We start from the raw sequence: 21,439 nt of genomic DNA, 5'->3' as shown, positions 1-21,439 counted from the left end.
CTTCAGACTATCACCACAGAATCATCAAGATCCTAGCATCCCCACCTTGCTTAGATCAGACGCCAATGTCTTTATGTTAACTTTCAGGATTCATCTTTTAATCCAAAGAATGAACAGAGCTAATATGAAATCACATTTCAATCTTGTACCAACTTAAAAGGGGACCAAATAAATAATTCACAGGGTACCATCCGCTGACTCTTGTAATCTAATGCCTGAGCCAAGTAAATTCCATTTGTTGATTACTCACAGGACAATGCTGAGCAGTCTTTTGCTATTCACATGTAATTAATAAGCAAACACACAAAAATCTATATGTTCACAATTGTCCTTATCAACCTGCAGTCGATGGATAAATTGCCCCATTTTCCCCTTATAAATAAAAATAAAATAAAATGACAATTCAACTTTCAATCCATAAGCTAATATAGATTTATTCGTAATAATATGGTCAGTATGTTGTTCTTGATAATAATGTATATTTATTTATTTAGAAAATGGATAAACTCCTCAAAATGTTCTCCAAGGCGTGTGTAAATCACAATCACCAGATATTATTATTTCTTTATTTATTTCGGATCTTATGATTTATGTGGAAGTGGTTCAACTTGATTATACGGTTTTTGATTTTGTTTTGTTTTGTTTATTGCTTATGACTACTTTTGTTATCTTTGCACCTGTGTAATTTTTTATATGTTGTAAACCGCCTGGAGCATGGTTTTAACTTTGTAAAGGCGGCATAGAAATAAAAGGACTGAATGCTTGATATTAAATGTGAAAGGTTTCGAATATTTTAAATGAACTGTTTTTAAAAAGATTTGGGCCCCATACAACTGAAAGAGGACCTCTTTCCCTATAGGTTTATTAAAATCAGTGGGAAGCCCTTCCTGCCACTCTGAGAGATTTGGTTCATGAGGGGGGGCCTTCGTAGAGATAGCCCCCAGGCATGTGGAATGCCCTCCTCCCAGAGACATACCTAGTACCACCTCAGGCCTTTTAAAACTGAAGAATTGGTTTTGGTATCTTCCCTGTATGGTATCGTTTGGGGGTTACCATATTTGCAAGGAGTAGTCTTTTATGTTGTGTTTTTATATACTGTAAACCTTTATGGGACATTCCTGTTAATGGCAGGTTATAAATAAACATATCAATAAATCTGTATTATAGTTAGTGTGATGATTAACACAGGGCACATAAAAAGGTTTTGGCAGTGTGCATTTCTTCTCCTGTGTTCCTTGAAAAAAAAAAAGTACAGTGGTATCTCAGGTTACATACGCTTCAGGTTACAGACTCTGCTAACCCAGAAATAGTACCTCAGGTTAAAAACTTTGCTTCAGGATGAGAACAGAAATCGTGTGGTGGCAGCAGGAGGCCCCATTAGCTAAAGTGGTGCTTCAGGTTAAGAATAGTTTCAGGTTAACAATGGACCTCCAGAACGAATTAAGTTCTTAACCCGAGGTACCACTGTACCTTAGGATTGCACTCTGCAAGGGAGAACGCTCTTAAGTTGCCGCTCTTAAGTTGTACACTATGATACAGTCCGATGTTAAGTAATCAATGCCATACGTTTTCATAATTAAAATCAGAATGTACTCCAAGGAACTCAACTCTGAAATTTCTACACTGGCATTCTTCTAAAAATCCATAACTTCATTTACCGTATTTTTCCATCTATAAGATGCCCCTATGTATAAGATGCCCCCTATTTTGGGGGACTCCGATTTAAGAAAATTGGGTAAGATCTATCCGTGTATAAGACACCCCCAAATTTTGGACATTATTTTTTTGGGAAAAACCTAGTCTTATACACGGAAAAATACGGTACTTTTTATTGTATTTTCCCAAGTCCCATTACTAAAGCTCATTTAATCAAATATCTGCTATTCTCCGAAGAGAAATCCAATTGTGAAAGCACAGGCTTGCAAGCTTTTACTGCCGGCAGCATATTTTACTAATTTAATCACTGACTGGAAATAAAAAAAGAAAAGAAAGAATCCTATTGATTTATCCTCAACTTTTCACTCTAAAGCGTGTGCAAGTATCTCTTCATGTTTATATTGCTCTCCAGTTAAATTACCTTGGATTTTTATTTGATTCCACTCCCAAATGGCACAGTGGCGGTTTCTCTGTAGTAACTGGTGATAATAAAGTGTGGTTGTGTTAAGAGCTTGTCACTTAAGATTACAGACAGCTAAAAAAATTAAATCCAGCTGCTCAGCACATGTTGCCAGAGTCTCAAAGGCCCACATGTATCCTTGATGAAAAACTAGAGGCCCAGCTGCACTATACATTTTAAGCAATACTGTGTAGGTTTGCAAAAACAAACTCTTCCAACATAAATTGTAAGCTTTTTGGGGCAGGGCCCTATGATATACCCACAGAATTGAGAAGCAGGGGCTCAGATTTGAGAGAGCCTTTGGACAAAAACTCCAGAGTGCTGGTGCCACTGCTAAGGTAAAGGTAAAGGGACCCCTGACCATTAGGTCCAGTCGTGACCGACTCTGGGGTTGCGGCGCTTATCTCGCTTTATTGGCCGAGGGAGCCGGCGTACAGCTTCCGGGTCATGTGGCCAGCATGACCAAGCTGCTTCTGGCGAACCAGAGCAGCGCACGGAAATGCCATTTACCTTCCCGCCGGAAGATTAACCCACACAATACTCCCGGTTAAGCCAGTTTTTGAGGTTCCTTGTAGCATTGCCAACTTTCTTCATTTGGCTGATTCGGTTTTTTAAAAATATATGTTTTGAGGGTTGTTTGTTTGTTTGTGTTTTAAGAGTTATGGTATTTTGAATAATGCCATTAAAGTCTTTTTTCTTGTGGAAATTTATCTACTTGCACTTGATGTGCTTTCGAACTGCTAGGTTGGCAGGAGCAGGGACCAAGCAACAGGAGCTCACCCCGTTGTGGGGATTCGAACCGCCGACCTTCTGATCGGCAAGTCCTAGGCTCTGTGGTTTAACCCACAGCGCCACCCTCGTCCCTGGTGTTACTGCTACTCATTCACTAAACTTCTTCCTCTGGCCATTGTGTGCATAACCAGCTAGCAAGAAAGCTGAATGAAGGATAATGCACTTCCTCCTTGCTTCTCTCACAACTAACTCATTCAGAGAGAGCAGCTGACCAGGCGGCGGCAGAGCCAGGGGGCTCCAGAAGCTGCAGTGGGGTCTTTGCTGAGGCACTGGCCTTGACAGGTGACCAGCTATGCTGACCACAGGCACCAGCTCTGGCAGATGTTTCAGATGCCATCACTAGTCATCATCAGCGCTCAAGAATCTGAGACAAGGCTACATCACCAATTATCTCCATTTAAAGTAATCTGTTGTGCATCTTGTGTAGAACTAATACTGTTAACGCTAATTCATTTGCTGAGCTTTAGTTTCTCCTCCTCTGGGGTTTTCCTCCTACTGATATGAAGCATCTCCCATAATCAGCCAAACGTTTCTGTCTAGGGTGGCTTTTTAAAAATACATTTTGGTTGTCAAGGAAAAGTTCACCAGTCTTTCTTCATTAATACATTTTAGAAGTCGTGAGATATTTAATACTTCTCCTGGGAGTGCCCAGGAAAATCACCAGCAATAAAAAAAAAAAACAGGTGCAACACAGATCTGCTAAGATCTCTTTATCCTGCCTTCTGTCACAAACACAGAAGAGGCACCATATAATCATTAACATTTACAAAAGATTAACCCACACAATACTCCTGGTTAGGCCAGTTTTTGAGGTTCCTTGTAGCATTGCCAACTTTCTTCATTTGACTGATTCGGTTTTTTAAAAATATATGTTTTGAGGGTTGTTTGTGTTTTAAGAGTTATGGTCTTTTGAATAATGCCATTAAAATCATTTTTCTTGTGGAAATTTAGAATGGTACAGAATTGTCTGAGAGAAAAGACACATACAAAATGTAGATTTTAATGTGTTTTGGAGCGAGTTTGTGTTAGGCTCCCATCTGAAAGAAGGGTAGGCACCAAATGCAGGAAACAAAAGGAGGGGGGGAAACGTCAGAGGGTCACAGAATTGTAAAACTGTAGAGTTGTAAGAGACCTCAAGGGTCATCTAGTCCAACCCGCTGCAATGTAGGAATCTCAACTAAAGCATCCATGGCAGATGGCCATCCAAACTCTGCTTAGTAACCTCCAATGAAGGAGAGTCCACGAAAGACAATACATTTAGTTATAACTCTTATTTGGAGGCAGTTCCGATGCTATTCTTTGGAACAGAAACCAAAACCATCTTCCACACCAGGAAGTATAGAAAGGATGCATAGTTTAAGCATGTCAAAGGGCAGGAAACATTAAATTCATGTAGTCTGCTACCACACTCCTCACGAAATACGCAAACATATCAAGCAATGTTATAAAAGTAAGAGAGGCCTGGTTGAAAGAAGAATAGCCTTGTTAAAAACCCTTCTTACTACTACAATAAACTCTGCTTACATCATTGTGAAAGGATATCCATGCCAAGGTGTTAATTTACCTGGTCAAACCAGTTCCCCTCCCCCCACAAAGAATGCCATGGACTAGTTGATTCTAAGAAATGGCTGGTGGGAAACGAGAGAGCTACAGATATTAGCTCATTCCTCTGCAAAAGCTAATCCTGCAGGAGCCTGTCAAAAAGTTTTTAATGAGCAACATCCAATTTGAATAGATAGGATCAGTGTTAGAAACTCAGATATACAGTGGTACCTCGGGTTACAGATGCTTCAGGTTACATACACTTCAGGTTACAGACTCCGCTAACCCAGAAATAGTACCTTCAGTTAATAACTTTGCTTCAGGATGAGAACAGAAATCGTGTGACAGCAGTGGGAGGCCCCATTAGCTAAAGTGGTACCTCAGGTTAAGAACAGTTTCAGGTTAAGTACGGACCTCCAGAACGAATTAAGTTCTTAACCTGAGGTACCACTGTATAAGATAATCACCAAATGGCACCTTAAACTTAGGTCATAGTCACCACAACAGAGTGTCTAGGCACCATTCCTCCCACCCACCCCCGATCAGATTTATTATTGCTACTGTTATATTATTAATTTCATTTCTATACCTCTTGGCCCCTGCCGATGCTCAGCCCGCTTAGGACAATTGTGCTACCACTGCAATGCATTAAACAAACGCAACCAAACGGACTACTTTGCCTCAGCAAAAATGTTCATCAAGAGCTGAAGGAGTTATTTCAAGGGCCACTAAGTTCTGAATTAAAGGGCATGAAGGGCAATGACAGGGAACATGAAAGAGACAACGCACAGCAGAGGGGATGATTCTCTCATTAACAGCAAGGAAGATGTTTCACCTCATATATGCAACACAGAGACACTCAGAGAAAGCTCTCCTTAATAAGGCTAATGCAGGTTGCCTAGTCAAAGTAGGTCCACGCTACCACCCATTCATCTAACCACTTGCCTCCAGGGCATATGCCACACATTTTGTTGATGGCAACTTTAAATAAGCCTTTTCAAAAGGATTTGTTTTTGAAAGATGAAACACAGGTGAGAAGCTGCTGTTAAGGTTTCGTCCCAGTTTCTGGGGCCTGTAATAAAGTGGCAGATAACAATTTTCGGCTTAATGAGCTCTTATGAAGACACAAACAAGATTGGCTCCTCTACCGTTCCTGAATATTTTATACCTAGCAGCACAGCTGCTCTTTTGAATCTGCTCATTTACCCTAATATGTAAAGTGGTGGAAATGGCAGCTATGCAATACATGGCATTCACATATTGCAACGTGCGGCATGTGGTAAGGTAAAGGGTAAAGGGACCCGTGACCATTAGGTCCAGTCGTGACCGACTCTGGAGTTGCGGCGCTCATCTCGCTTTATTGGCTGAGGGAGCCAATGTACAGCTTCCGGGTATGTGGCCAGCATGACTAAGCCGCTTCTGGCGAACCAGAGCAGCGCACAGAAATGCCGTTTACCTTCCCACCGGAGCGGTACCTATTTATCTAGTTGCACTTTGATGTGCTTTCGAACTGCTAGGTTGGCAGGAGCAGGGACCAAGCAACGGGAGCTCACCCCGTCGCGGGGATTCAAACCGCTGACCTTCTGATGGGCAAGTCCTTGGCTCTGTGGTTTAACCCACAGCACCACCCGCGTCCCAGACGGCATGTGGTGCATCACATTAATTTATTTTATTGCCGTTGGTACAGCACTGCACCTCTTACTTAGTTAGCTTATAGGAAATTCTTACCTGCCCTTTAGCATAAGGTCCCAGAGCAGGTTCCCAGGTTTGTTATAAAAACAAATGAAACCATTGCAATGATAAAAACGAAAAATGGAACAGAACAGTATAAATTCAGCAAAGGATAGGGGTTCTAGAAAATAAAATACCATATTTTCCGTGTAAAATATGCCCCCTATTTTGGGGGGACTATAAATTAAGAAATTGCGGGGAGATTGCCCAAAGTTGTTGAACTGGCCTGCCTGGCCAACACTAACACTCGTGCACATCGCAACGTCTGTCCCCTCGCCGGCAGAAGCAGCCTATTGCCCGCCCAATTGCCTTAGAAACACCCAATCAACACCACCCCTTGCCGCAGACACCAATAACTCCACGTCCCCCCTAGGCACTACCCATGTATAAGGCGGCCCCCGATTTTAAACATGATTTTTCAGGGAAAAAACAACCAAGTCTTACACACAAAAAAGTACGGTACCTTAAATGCCAAAGAGGTGTCTCTTCAGCATACAGCGAAAGCTGAAAACAATGAATATGCTTAGATGCATCACTGTGGGAAGGGAGTTCCACAGTTTAGGGGCTACGACAGAAAATGTCCTCTCCAAAGACACCTGAGAAGGTTGGTAGGTATGGAGGTGGTCCTTCAGATATATAAATCCTAAATTGTTATGAGCTGAAGCAGTGAGAACTGAAGCACAGCCGTACTTTGAAACTCAGAGTTATCCAAAACTTCCAAATAATCAACTTTCCTTCAAACTTACATGAAGCTGGGTGGCCACCACTCTCACAGGTACCTGGCCCAAAATGGGTATCTTCACCACTGGGCAATAGTTATCTAACACTTCTAGGTCCGAAGAAGTCCTCTTAAAGAGAGGATGCACAACCACCTCCTTTAAAGTGGATTATCAATTGTCATTTGAAGATTCTGGTCTACATGTTCATTAACCTGAAGAAAGTCGTTGAGCATTTGGGGCAAAATCACAAATGACGTTTCTGAGCTTTTTTAAAGGGAAATTGCCAAAAATGACACTGCCAACATGGGTCACCATACGTCTGGACATTTTTTAGCTTTCCACCCGGACGCTACTTCTGACTGCAATACTCCAGGTATGTATAGGAAATTCCAGACGTATGGCAACCTTATTCCAGGGAGCACTGGATGGTGTGTGAAGAAATCAATGTATCTTGGTCAGTGTGGAAATCTGCAGCTTCCAGTTGCAAAACTTTGGCACCAGTTTTGAGGGAATTCCAGGTTTTGGGGTTCATAGTTCGTGAAGACGAAATATGTATGCCCCAGCTGCAAACCAGTCTTGAAATCTGACTAGGAAGAAATCAGCAACGTTTCTTAACTTTTGTAGACAACAGTAACTAAAACCAATTATGAAGTGCAAATACTTTTTCATCAGCAACAGGGTGACTCACCAGCACTAAACAAAAAAGGAATGCATTCAACCAATCCGGTGGAATAAGCCAGAGAGGATGGTTTTAAATTGGCTACTAAAAACAAATGTTCCAGTCATCTGTGACGGCTATACTGTTGCTTTTGAAATCTTCAACAGGTTGTCAAGCAAAAGAGCCAAAGCAAATGACAATGGCGGAAAAAAAACCAAGAATTACTCGGTACAAGAGCTCGGTACATAAACGATCAATTATGCAAAGGATTCAGCAACAATGCTTAGCACTCGAGTTGCTTTGTTGTCAAGGCAGCTTAAGATACTGAGGAACAGCTCACATGATCAGGCTTCCAGATAACAGGAATGAACCCAGAAAAGACAAAACGCTGGGTGCTCTGTGTGTAGGTTAGGGTGCACTGCTAACTTTGCAACACAACACAAGTGAAGTACACGTTGAATTTTGCCATGCCTATGGGAAACGGAGTGAATTCTGGGAGCGTATTTGCAAAGCAGGATGGGCTTCGGAATTTATCAGGAGCCTCAAATCCTCCAAATCAGAAATGGGGAACGTGTGGCCTTCTAAAAGCTATTGGACTCTGCCCTGCTTACTGAGCCTTGATTTTTTGAGCCCTCTGCCTTGCTTACTGGGCTCTGGAGAATCATGTGTGAGGGCCCTGGGAGTACGGCCCTCCCAGAGCCTGGTAGGCATAACGGAGGGCTCAAAAAGTATTTATCTGGCAAGTTTCTGCCGCTCTTCATTTATTTGTTTCCTTTTCGGCCACACACCTAAAGGTGCAATTATGTAAGTGGCAAGCTCACTGTATATACCAAGAGAGACACTGACTGTTAGAGAGCAGTTTGCTTGCTTTTCCAATAATGTTACGGAGAAAGCGCAGCCCAGATGCATGCTTACATTGCAGGTATAAAGTGCATCTCTAGAATATAGTGTGTTGCTTTTCTATATGGTAATCAATGCATGTCAAATATTATTTCATTATCAAAAAGAATATGGGAACTCTCTGGTCAACAATAATTTTCTTCCAGTTCAGGAGGAGGTGGCAGCATTGGAAGTGGAAGCAGAGGAGCAGGACACAGGCCCCATTCGCACTATACATTTAAACCAGTATCGTACCACTTTAAACTGTCATGGCCTCCCCACAAGAACCCCAGGAAGTGTAGTTTGTTAAAGGTGCTGAGAGTTCTTAGGAGACCCCTCTTTCCCTCACAGAGCTCCAGTTCTCAAGAGTGGCTTAGCAGCCAATCTCTCTTCCCAGGGAACTCTGGGATTTGTAGCTCTGTGAGAGGGGAACACCCAACACTCAGCAATGCTGCACTACAAAGAGGAACAACTTTCTGCTGGGTCAAACAATTGTAAACATTTATGGTCCTTTTATGAGGTGTTGAATCCGAAATACGCTGAGTATGTTGGGCTTCTGTAAGCCAACGGATTCCTAAAGGAGATACACCTGCTTCCATTTTCTAGCTATGGATTCTTCCAAGTTCCCAGGGGAACATAGCCTTTTAAGCCTTAGCACAACACAGCTGTTCCAAATAAGCCAAGCATTAACCCCAGAGTGACCTTTCCCTCCCTTTAACCCAATGAATGTCAAAATGGTCTCGACGCTGCATGGTTAACTGCAGACGTTACCCAGCCCCAGATGCCACCATGCCAATCTCTTATGCATTAGCACACATTAGCTTCAACCATGGCTGGCTGAGGATTGTTTGTTTTTGTCTCGTTCCTATGCTTTGCTGCAATTATATCTCGTGTTCAGTGATTCTGACAGCGACAGCTCCACAGAAGGTATATCAGTCTGTTGAATAAATTCATATTAGCCAGATTAAAGTATGATAGAAGTGAAATGGCTTAAAACCTGAAAGTCAGTATCTGTGCTGCGTTGAAAACCCCCACACCAAACATGCCAATAAAAGCATGTATTACTGCAAGCGTCTACACCGAGGCTGTACCAACTCCAAAACTTTGGCACCATCTCCCAGGAGAGGTGTATCCTGCTTCAACATTATACTCTGGTACCATCCAGACACCTCAGTCAGATCTAGGGCAACACCTGGTTAAATTTAAAGTTCAATCCTAGGCTTGTCAACCAAAAATGGTTGGCTCAATGGGACATTCCTAGGTAGGTGAGCATAGGACTATAGCAGGCATAGGCAAACTCAGCCCTCCAGATGTTTTGGGACTACAACTCCCTAGCTAACAGGACCAGTGGTCAGGGATGATGGGAATTGTAGTCTCAAAAGATCTGGAAGGCCGAATTTGCCTATGCCTGGACTATAGCCTTAAATGTCACTATGAGAAGATATTACTTCCTTGTCTCCCTTATCCTTCTGAGTACAGGCAAATTGAAGCTGAATCTGGAATGGACAGAGGTGTTTGGTGTCCTCACACCCAAGAGGTGTGGTTGCACCTGAAAGGGGCAGGTTTGCTCCTTGTAGTGTGGTCTTAAATTCCACACTGTCACTTCATGCTCAGGTGACCTCAGTGGATAGGAGTGCATTGGTTTGCCTGGTTTGCCACCTGCGGCTCCTTTTGGACAGAAATGACTTGGCCACTGTACCCCATACTCTGGAAAGTGTGTTACTGCAACACCCTCTATGTGAGGCTGTTGAAGAAGACTCTGAAACTTCAGTTGGCCCAAAAACTCAGCAGCCAGATTTACTAACTGAGGTTCCATTTAGATACCATACAACCTCCCTTTTAAAACAGTGGCACGGGTTTGCCAGTCAATTTCTATGCCCAGTTCAAGGTGCTCACATTAGTGTTTACAGTCCTAAATGACTTAGGCCCCAATGCCTGAAAGGCTGCCCCCCTCCCTACAGACCCTCTTAGGTGTTAATCAGAATAGGTGATCCTCTTGATACTCCCACCCGCCTCACAAGCTTGAGGGGGCGGTGGCCCAGGAGACACCATTTTGTGTGGCAGCTCACACATTTCTTTATGCCTTTGCCACACGAGAGGTACATTTTTAGGGCACATCCTATCTTTGAGATTGTTAATCTGCTTTAAACTGTTGTGATGCTGTATTTTAAATTGTTGTGACTCAAGTATTTTATTATTATACACTAGTGATCAAATCTATATTCCTGGACAACTAACCTATTTTACTACCTGGGTAATATTTTTTTTTCTGTATAAAGAGAAAAATGCATATGCTATTTTCCCACACACGGGCCTCAAAATTGGTTCACAAGCAACTGCCAAACATGACAAGAGTTTTCTTCTTCTTCTTTTTTACCCTGTTCTGAGCAGAGAGTCTGAACTCAGGAAATCTAGGAAACCTCTTTCGGCAATCTTTGTACACACAAGTGTTAACAGCATTTTTTAAATGAGATAAGAGTTGCTAGGAAACCACAATGCTTAAGCCACTCATTTCATACACTGTGTGTCTGATTCCTGCCTGAGACCATCATAAAATTATCTGTATTTCACATTTAGTTTATAAATTTAATACCAGAGGGTTCCAAAAGGGAAAAAAAAGATTTTCTGTTCAAGATCCAGTGGAGAATAACGTACAGCGAAAGTAAGGCTTTCAGGCTGTACAACACCAACTTTAGCCCTCAAACACAACTGCATAAAAAGCTGTGGCAGCCTTTGCGCAAAATACACTGTGGCCCCCCTCACCCAATTTAGTTTGAATATATTCCAGTATCTTAAGTACATACTTTCTGATCAGAGGTGAACCATTGTTTTGAGAAGAGGGAATATATTTGTTACATTTCTATGCCATCCCTTCTCCCCAAAATTTCCCAGGGTAGCTAACAAAGCAGTAGACCAACACAACTCAAAATAAAAAAGTAAAAATAACCACCTGTCCTCACAGCTAATAATTTCAAGGTTGCCCCAAACAGTATCTTCCAGCCATCAAATGTCTGGGTGAACGGGAATGTTTTTCAATTCCTCCTGAATGTTAATGAGGAAGATGGATGCACCTCACCAGAGAGGGCATTCTGCAAATGGGGAGCCACCACCAGGAAGGCTCTGTAAGCTCCAGCATGGGTAGCACTCAGACGCAGACCCATAAAACACATACTATGAAGCATGTATCTTCATAATGCATATGAATTACAATTGCATCTTTATACCTGATGTTAACTGACATGACAACGGGCACCAAACATTTGTCACGAAGAAGAAAAACTTAAATCATATAAACAATGGACAACAAAATTATTGCATGGTGTAATTTGGTATTTCCAGGTTTGGTGGGCTTCCTAGAGCCTGTGTGCCCCTACACACCCTGCAGGGCTGCCAGAAGTAGCTAATCCATATTAAAAATACCAGCTGGGTCGATGGAAACATGTGGTGCCATAGCATAGATGCCACAGCTACCCAACTTCAAAACTTGCACATGCCAGTCCCAAAGAATGCAAACACCTCAGAAAGCAAATGACAATTCTCTTGCCAGGCAGTGCAATGTTTATTGTAAATCAAAAACGTAACTAATCTTTTCCCACAAATTCCTGGTTAGAACAATTCCCCACCAAGATTACATTTGAAATAAGCTTTGCACACAAGACAATACTTATAGAAACAGCGGAAGGACAACTGTTCCCATTAAGTGAACACACATAAATGCTGCCTTCTCTTCTTGATCGCTTCCTTCTCTTGAATTTCTTTTTAAAAACAAATGTAACCCACAGAGAAGGATCCCCAAGTTTAAAAGGATGCATTTTTCTCCTTCGCTTTACACCACCAGTACAGATGTATCTATATTTCCTTATGCTTTAATGCTCACAGCTTTGCAGTAAACAGCCAAAGTGGTTTCCCTGGTTTATTGGTTTTGATGGAGCTGATCATCAAACGAAGTTGATGGAACAAACACCTGATTAGCAATAAGGAACACATTTAGGCACATGAGTCTATCCTTCACCCTGAGTACAACAAATTTGTGTCAGGAAGTCACACAAATAATCACCTTGTTTCTCCTTTCCATATATTGTTTTCGTCCCTTGCTGGAGTACAACTCCCATCTTCTCTAACCACTGGAGGGCACCGATTTTGGGGCAGACTGATGCCAAGTGAGTCTCTGTTGCGGAGAGGGATGGAACAGAGCTCCCTGGCAAAGGGGATTGACAAGCTGCCTGGCACCCTAAACATGAACACTCCACACTACAGTATTTTGTTGGAAGGCCACACTTGTCTTACCTAACACTCAACATTGCAATACTACAATTGCCTGTGTTTCACTTGACAGTTAAGGCGTGGGTTGGGGTTTTTTCCCCTGTGGCACCATCCTCTTTTGCTGAATTTATGCTGTTCTCTTCCATCTGGAATGAGTTTGTTTGTTTCATAATTGCAAATGTTTTATTTGCTTTTATCATCATACATTATTTTTTCTTTCTAACCTGCCCCAAGCCCTTATAGTGAAGGGTGGGCAAGAGACCTTGCAAATAAACAAACAGAGGTACTGTTGTGCGTGCTGCAGTTCTTGTACAAATAATAAATGCTACCACCCAAAGTGTGACAAAAATGTCATCAGGGTTCCCTACATGGATTTTCAGATCAGAATTTTGCTACAGCCATAAATTCTTCAGAGGCCAGGGACAGAGCCAAAGATGCTTTAATTGGCAGTGTGGCTTCAAGGCTGTGCTCTCTCTCAGAACCAAAAAAGCAAAACACAGGAAATGTCAAAACACATACATTATGGAATGTGTTCATATCTGATTTTCAGGCAGATGGGGGTGGATCAAAGGTTTACTGGTCCTGCTCTCTTAAGAAGCCCAAGCTGAAGGATTATAATATAACAGGGGATTTTAAAAAAGTGCCTACTATGCAATTTCACCTGCCAAAGAATAACAAAGTTAAACATGCCACATTTGTTTATCCCAAGACACAATCCTACAAAGATATAGCTGTTCAGCAAAGAACTGGACAAAGGAAAACCATAATTAAAAATGTGGCATTCTGAAGTTCACACTTCCCTTGCGGAAGCAGCAAATCTCACTTCTATTGTTTCTCAGGAACCTCCCCCCCCTTTCCCGGCTGCAATTTAAATCAATCACATTTTCCCTCGCTAACCCAGCTTACCTCCTGCTATTAGGAGATACTGCTTAAAATGTAGCGCACCCAAAGCTTTTATTTAAAAATGAAAAGGGCAGAGAGGGGGTTACTCTGATAAATTACTCTGATAACTATCAGACGGCACAACTGGTTTTACATACAGCACAAAATTAGGTTCGGCCTGCTGGAAATTGGTTACGAAATGTGAAGTCTTTTCTGGGTCTTCCTAAACCCACATGGGAGTTTTTCAAAAGCTGCTCTACTTTAAAAAACAAAAACAACACACTTGTTCTAATAGTGCCCTTTTTGCACTCTGAAAGAGAACACAACCTATTCCAGAGACAAAAGCAGAAGCAAGACAAAGAAGCCACGTAATTAGACATTTGGAGACACAGGATAAAAAGAAACAAAAACACACTCTGTCGTGCTACCAGCCTTCCTGCGTTATGAAGTGCAGATTTTTACTATTCACATTACAATAATAGCAACTAGATTTATGAGGGTGTAAAAATACATTCAGCAGCCTGGAACCGGTAAGATGCTGGAACAGGTTAGATGCCTGATTTTGAGTTATTTCTCTTTCCTCCACCAATACCAAGCCCTCTGACTCTGTGTGTTTTAGAGAAGCATCTGTCTGAAAAGCAGGAATGTAATAGCAGGATGGCCAGTGATTAACTGGCAAAATCTTAGGGCACCTCTATATGGTGTTATTATTTCTTTTAATACTTCTCAGACATGATTTCTACAAGCCAGGTTCTATAATGACCTTGGAGTGAAAGTCAGAGCTTCTGCACTGGACAGAAATATTGACATATGTAAAGTACATTACTTTCACTGTAATCTGGATTGCAAAAATAGCCATCCTGATGGAACCACATGCTCTTCTGTAGTGAAGTAGTTCATCTACTGCATGATGAAATTGGACATCAGCACACACACAAAATCCCACAGGTAAACTCTGTTTTTCTATATATCTTGAGGACTACAAAGCATACATGATCCAGGAATGCATGCAACCCATGCATCTGCTTGTGTGTTTTCCTATTTCATTAGAAACAATGAAACATGCCTGACCTTTCTAGCAGTACGCAACTGAGTAGTCAGAATTAATTTATACACAACAGGGAATCTCCAAGAGAAGCATGGACTGATCAACCTCTGCTGTTCTATGGGAACATTTGCAACATATGCAAACTGAGGGTGAACAATGAAAGCTAGTTCCCAGACACTACACAATGGGAGCACTTCACAAGGGAAGCTGCTCTAATTATTGCATTGATGGCACATTCAAGCATTATAGCTGAGGAGACTCAGAAGTTAACCCTTCCAACATATCACAGATACCACAAATTTTGTTTTTGAAAATCCCACTGTTTGCAGGTTTGATTGCCTTCCCGACTTTTTAAAAATAATTTATTCAGTTGTTTTTCTGTGCAGCATTAACTACTGAATTCTTCTTTAACTTATTAATTTAGCTTTTTTCTTTTTTTGGTAGACACTTTGAAATTTATTTGCATTGGTTTTAATTGTATTTCATGTCTTTTCATTGTATACTGGCCTGACTATGGTATGGTGGTACAGAATAGTAATCACCACAAGACACTTAATATTTGATGGTCACATTCATCTAGAGAAAAATACTACTGTATATTCTATTTTAGACTTGATATTTGGTTTCCATAAAATTTTGGATGATATTCATCAGAGGTGTCAGGTTGCCCCAAGACTGAGAGGGCCCAGTGTGTGCCGTGCTCGTGTGACAAACTGTGCACGACAGAGGAGGTCGAGGGCTCTGGAGGAGCTGGCCACTGAACCTGTGACACGCTCAGGGCTGCCTTAATTTGAGAGGGCCTGGCTCCCTTAAAACAAATATTCAAGGAGCCAAGGTTGATGTGTCTGATATCCATTGTGTCAAAGTATTATTGCAGAACAGAAATTGGAAGTCCTCTTAAAATGTGAGCTATGGGGTGACATTCTTTTTGAACGTATTACTCAAGCAGACCAATAGTCCAAGTACACAAACCAAAATCCTTCAAACAGCCACACATGGTTCCTGTTAATGGATTTTTTTGTCCTGACCATGTATACATTTTGCAAACCGGATGCAAGTCACAGAAGAGTGAAGAAGAATGTCAGAGGAAATTACTACTTATTGATCAATGATGGATGTTGAACTATGGAATTCTTTGGCAAGCCTACTAAGGTCAAGAGTTTCTGGGAAATTGGCAATGCACATTTAAAAACATAGTTTGAAGGTAGCTTGTTTCAACAAGTTCACAGCCAGGTCTATTGTCCAACTATTTACACAAACCACCCAATACCATTCCCAAGAGGTGGAAAAGGGAATGTGTGGTCACGTAGAGCTAAAATACTCTTCACATTTAAATGCACCCACACCTGATTTGCTGCAAGGATCAGAGCTTTAACTGAAAACTGAAAACATTTCATCACAGACCACTTCCTCTTTTATTTTCTGTGGCAAGCGTCTCTTCAGCATACCAGGCACAAAAAGTACATAAGAGATACCTGATAATAGGTCTTGATGTTTCTGACCAAGATGGTGAGGTTTTGAATCCGTAGGTTGACATCATTGTTGACATGTTTGTTGACACGCTGGTTTGTGGGTCGCGGATCTCTGAAAGAGGAAGGCTGGGATTTTAGGAAATCCAAAGGAATTCAGTAATTAGTTTGTTGTTTAAACAGTATCTTTGCTATGTCCCTCAATTGCCCTTTATTTGCTCCTTTGCTACTTCCAGAAATATCCAAACCCATTGTAAATTCCATAACCTCTTTGACCTCCGTAATCACAAGATCATTCCACAAGTTAGATAGAATGAGGTGCTAGGATTCAGAAGTGGTCTATTTCAGGCTGAAGGTGCAAGGTTGAGATTTCAAAATAGATGGCTGGAGAACTAAGCTTGCAGGCTAAAAGTGCTAACCTAGCCTTTACACACACACACACACACACACACACACACACACACACAGAGAGAGAGAGAGAGAGAGAGAGAGAGGGGGGGGGGATTGTGCTAGTTTCACTACATATAGGGAGTCCTATAGACAATATTCCAAAATTAAAACTACTGTTTGCAGAATTAAATTTTGTGGTCCAAAATATGAACATCTCATTCTACTTAACATGTATAATGACTTTTATACCATGCTTCCCAAGGTAATGGGGTATACAGTGCTGTACAGTGGTACCTTGGGTTAAGTACTTAATTTGTTCCGGAGGTCCGTTCTTAACCTGAAACTGTTCTTAACCTGAAGCACCACTTTAGCTAATGGGGCCTCCTGCTGCCGCTGCGCCGTTGAAGCACGATTTCTGTTCTCATCCTGAGGTAAAGTTCTTAACCCGAGGTACTATTTCTGGGTTAGTAGAGTCTCTAACCTGAATCATATGTAACCCGAGGTACCACTGTACTGTTGTACTGTAAACAGTATCACTTCAGAATGCAAATAGGAAGGCTGTTTTTCTATGTTCTACCAAGTAAAGAACTGCAGTTTTTTTAAAAAAATTAAACCAAAGAAAGAAAGAAAGAAAGAAAGAAAGAAAGAAAGAAAGAAAGAAAGAAAGAAAGAGCCAGCTATGACATATCACCATTGTACTTGTTTCCCCACTTAACAGTTAGAATAAAAAAGTGACTCGCTCATCTACAGACTGAAGTGATAATGGTGATGATGATAATGAGGTTATTATTTATACCCCAGTCACGCTGGGCAGCTTCCAGATACAAGTCAACCCCCTCAATATTCTTTCTACTGTATGCATAGACTAGTCAGAAACTTGTCTTATTTGAAAAGCACCTAGCTTGCTATATGTATTATGTGCAAAAATTAAACGGCAGTAGCGGTTATATAATAAAGAAACAGACAAATGAAGTCTTTCACAAAAGCAGGAACATTGGCAGCCTAACCCTGAGTATTTCTCAGTTAAGGAAGTCTTTTTTACCTTAAAGGAAAACAGATTGTTTCATGGTATTTAAACTTCAGTTGTGTAAGAGCTGTTGTAACAATGTGATCATTTTACACTTGGTTAGTTTTTTACCCCAAGCTACTCACCTTGTTTTATCAAATCAGGTGCACAAGGCTGAAATTTTAAATTCAGAGCTGGTTTTTAAACAAATTCCCCATCCTCACACAGTCCCAGCCTTCCTCAGAGGCGTTTTCCATGACTGAGAGGAAACTGCTGGTGCAGCCACCAGGACTGATCTACCAGCTGGTGGAATCTGCCCCTTGCCCCAGGATGAAGACAAGAGGCCCAGCTGTGCTGCTCACGAACAAAACAAGGAAAGCTCTCCTTACAAGGAGCTCAATCCAATTCATCCACAAGCCAGAGATCTGGTGAATAATAATATTTAAAATAAAACAGGCAATGGCAAAAAGCAAAAGCTTAAGGCTTTCAAAGATGTCTGGGAAAGATTAGAACCCAAAGGCTTTTGGTTCTAGGTTGTCAAGAAGTAGAAGAAGAGTTTGGATTTGATATCCCGCCTTTCACTCCCCTTCAGGAGTCTCAAAGCGGCTAACAATCTCCTTTCCCTTCCTCCCCCACAACAAACACTCTGTGAGGTGAGTGGGGCTGAGAGACTTCAAGGAAGTGTGACTGGCCCAAGGTCACCCAGCAGCTGCATGTGGAGGAGCGGAGACCCGGTTCCCCAGATTAGGAGACTACCGCTCTGAACCACTACACCACACTGGCTCCCAACTTGAGGCTGTTAAACTGGCTCCGTCACAAAAGGCAAAGTTTGGCCTCAGAGCAGCAGAATTAAGACTTTGCAGCGCAGCATTTCATCAGCACCACTTCCCCTTTCATTTGGGTTTGTCTATTTAGTACTTTGGCTTTACAGTAGTACCTCGGGTTATGAACACTGCAGATTGCATGTTTTCGGGTTGCAGACCGCGTTGAACCCGGAAGTACTGGAACGGGTTACTTCCAGGTTTCCATCAAGGTTGAATGGGGAAGGGGAGGAAGAGGAGGAGAAAGCAGTTGCCATGGATGGCACAAGGGGCAAAGGTCTCCTTTCCAAACCTGAGGTGCTCATCTTCCCCCAAACCAAACACAGTTCTGCAGGGCCTGAGAGAGGATAAATGTTTTCCTCACTACCAATAGCCCACCAAGCTGGGAAAGCTTAGGAAAAACCAACACACCCCTCCTACACTGGAAATATTCAAAAGGGGGAAAGGAGAAGGAACAGCGTTTACTCCCAAATCTACTGTGTCAGGAGTGGGTTGGCTTCCCCATTTCCAGGGGCGATGGGCAAGATTTGCTTCCACCCACAGTGGAGGTTTTACTCCTCTGCCAGCTATTTACTGGCAGGCGAGTAAAGGGCTACTTTGAGGTGGGGGCTAAATTTCTTCCCCTGCCCATTAAGTTGATGGATTATGCCAAAATGGCAAAAATGACCAGAAGTATCAGAAATCAGGAAGACCAAAATTTTAATAAGGAATGGGGGGAATTTATAAATTATCTTAAAAACCATTGTGAACAGCTAAAATTGTTAGTAGGATTGGAATACTTGTAGTTTATTGGTGAATTTTGGACATAACGGAGGTGTAAAAGACTTGGATTATTATAAAAGATACAGGAGGAAATGACTAACAATAGGACCCACGAAAGGGGAGGAGGGAAGTCCAGGAGATTCTTTGGAATCTTGTTTTTATGTTGTATGTTGGATATGTGATTATAAAATTTTAAGCTGAAAAACCAAATAAATAAATGTATTAATAAATAAATAAAATCTCTTCCCTGCCTGTGATGATGCCAGACACGGGTAATGTCCAAACTACATGAAAGCAGCAGACCATTATCTTCAAATGTGGGTTTCTCCCAATCACGTCTAAAGCCAGGGTTGAAGTGCAAAGACATTACAATTGCTCCAACAGGTGGAAAACCCATTAGGTGGTCTGTAGGGAAGAAAGTTTGGAAACTGATATATGGGAGATGAGTAAGTTTTAAAAACAAAAGGAAAGCAAATTGCACCAGGAGGCATAGCATGTGAACACCACACTCTGGCAAATTCACATCACAGCCAAGTGCCCTGTGGGCACAAAATTCTTTTGTTCACCTTTCCTTTAATTTTAGAATATATGAACTCAATCATTTAACTCTCAGACAGCCTGCCAACGGAGCCAGTGTGGTGTAGTGGTTCAGAGCGGTAGTCTCCTAATCTGGGGAACCGGGTTCACGTCTCCGCTCCTCCACATGCAGCTGCTGGGTGACCTTGGGCCAGTCACACTTCTTTGAAGTCTCTCAGCCCCACTCACCTCACAGAGTGTTTTTTGTGGGGGAGGAAGGGAAAGGAGAATGTTAGCCGCTTTGAGACTCCTGAAGGGGAGTGAAAAGCGGGATATCAAATCCAAAACTCTTCTCTTCTTCAAACATGACCTAATCCAGAAGCCTGTCTGGGTGAGAAGCCTGTCAGGTCCAGGTGCACTTTTGGTACTCTGGGAGTTGAAAGGGACTGTGGGTTGTACTTGTCTTCCTTTATATAATAAATTTGGGGCATGGGAGCTTCTCTGGCCGGGGAGCTTTGGATAAAGAGCAGGTTGCAAATGCCTATAATAAATAAATCAAAGTTGGGGGTGGGGAACTCAACAAGCAGAGGTTTCACAGATTTGTTCACATTTCCACATTGTTTTATATGCATATCAACAGGCTCTTCTGGCTATTCAACAGAGCCAGTACCTGTTAGCTCACTGTCCTGAGTCAACAGAAAGTAAAAGAAAACACACTGATTTAGGATATTTGGCACCTGCCACTGCTTGTACTACAGCCATGAAAGATAAACGACTTCCGAAGGCCAGTTTTCTATTGCTTGCAATTATAATCACAGTGTAGTGTAGTGTACTGGAAAGAACATGATGGAAAAACAAGCTCATGTCTAACCTTTATGCTAAAAATGCCAAGATTAACTGAAATGCCAAATAGGTGCAGGAATTGTTTTTGTTCAAAGAACTTCTACGGAGGCTTGGGTAAGCTTTCAAAAGCCGGAAAATGCTATTTTCTGTTTCGGGGAACCTTTTCCTCATTGACTCACCTGCTAAGAAACTCTGATACATTAAGAGAGAATTCCAGGGAGCATTTTACTCACCTCAAAAACAGTTGTGTTTGAGATGCAGGATATTATATTATACAAATAATATAAATAGGAGAGTTACAGATACACGCTCAGTAGAGGTAGGCAGTAGAAAAACCAGTTCGGTTCCATCAATGCCTCGTAGATGAGCTGAGAGCGGGTTCTAAAACAAAACAAACACTCTGCGGTGGCTGCACAAGCCAGGGGGGAAATAGCAGGTGTGGTGGGCAGAGCTGTCCACTCTTTCTTATCTTTATGGTGAGGAACCCTGCTGAGAAGCTTCCAATGAACCTCCAGGTTCCCGGGGGAACAGTTCAAAAGATGTATGTCTGGGATTCCAACCAACCATTTGTGAACAAAATGGCTCCTTCCATTTTCAGAAGGAACTGGGATCCAGTGGAAGATCCCCCACTGGAACAGCCTTTGGTAGCATTTATTTGTTGATTCTCCCTTTCCCTACAGTACCTCGAACCACCTTTCACACTGTGCTGAACAGTCCTCCAATGCTCTGGAACAGATTTTCAAGGGACTCAGGGGGAAGGTGATATCAGTGAAAGCCAGCTCCCCAATTCTGCTGGCAGGAGCATTTCATGAGCACAATTCCATTCTACTGCATCAGAAATTCCAGAGCATTTAACACAGATGCCTGTTTCAATATTTTCAAGTTCTTATTAGCTTATTATTGCACCCATTTTTATTTAGTTATTTATTATTCTGGGAGCAGGTGAGTTCATTAAGCATTTTATTGCACATTTATGGGGACTTAACAACAGCTAAGCCATAT

General features: G+C 41.9%; 1 protein-coding gene across 1 annotated transcript in view; it reads right to left on the bottom strand.

The window, feature by feature from the left end:
- CCDC88C (coiled-coil domain containing 88C) overlaps window positions 1-21,439 on the bottom strand; it is a 99,632-nt gene that overhangs the window by 66,827 nt on the left and 11,366 nt on the right. Inside the window, exon 3 of the mRNA XM_083730410.1 lies at window positions 16,106-16,214. Coding sequence (XP_083586536.1) covers window positions 16,106-16,214 — 109 coding nt within the window. The remainder of the gene's footprint in view (window positions 1-16,105; window positions 16,215-21,439) is intronic.

This window comes from Podarcis gaigeae, assembly GCF_964106915.1.
Source record: "Podarcis gaigeae genome assembly, chromosome: 1".
Taxonomy (NCBI): Eukaryota; Metazoa; Chordata; class Lepidosauria; order Squamata; family Lacertidae; genus Podarcis; species Podarcis gaigeae.
The sequence above is the reverse complement of the archived record's forward strand: the minus strand, read 5'-3'. Positions and strand labels throughout refer to the sequence as shown.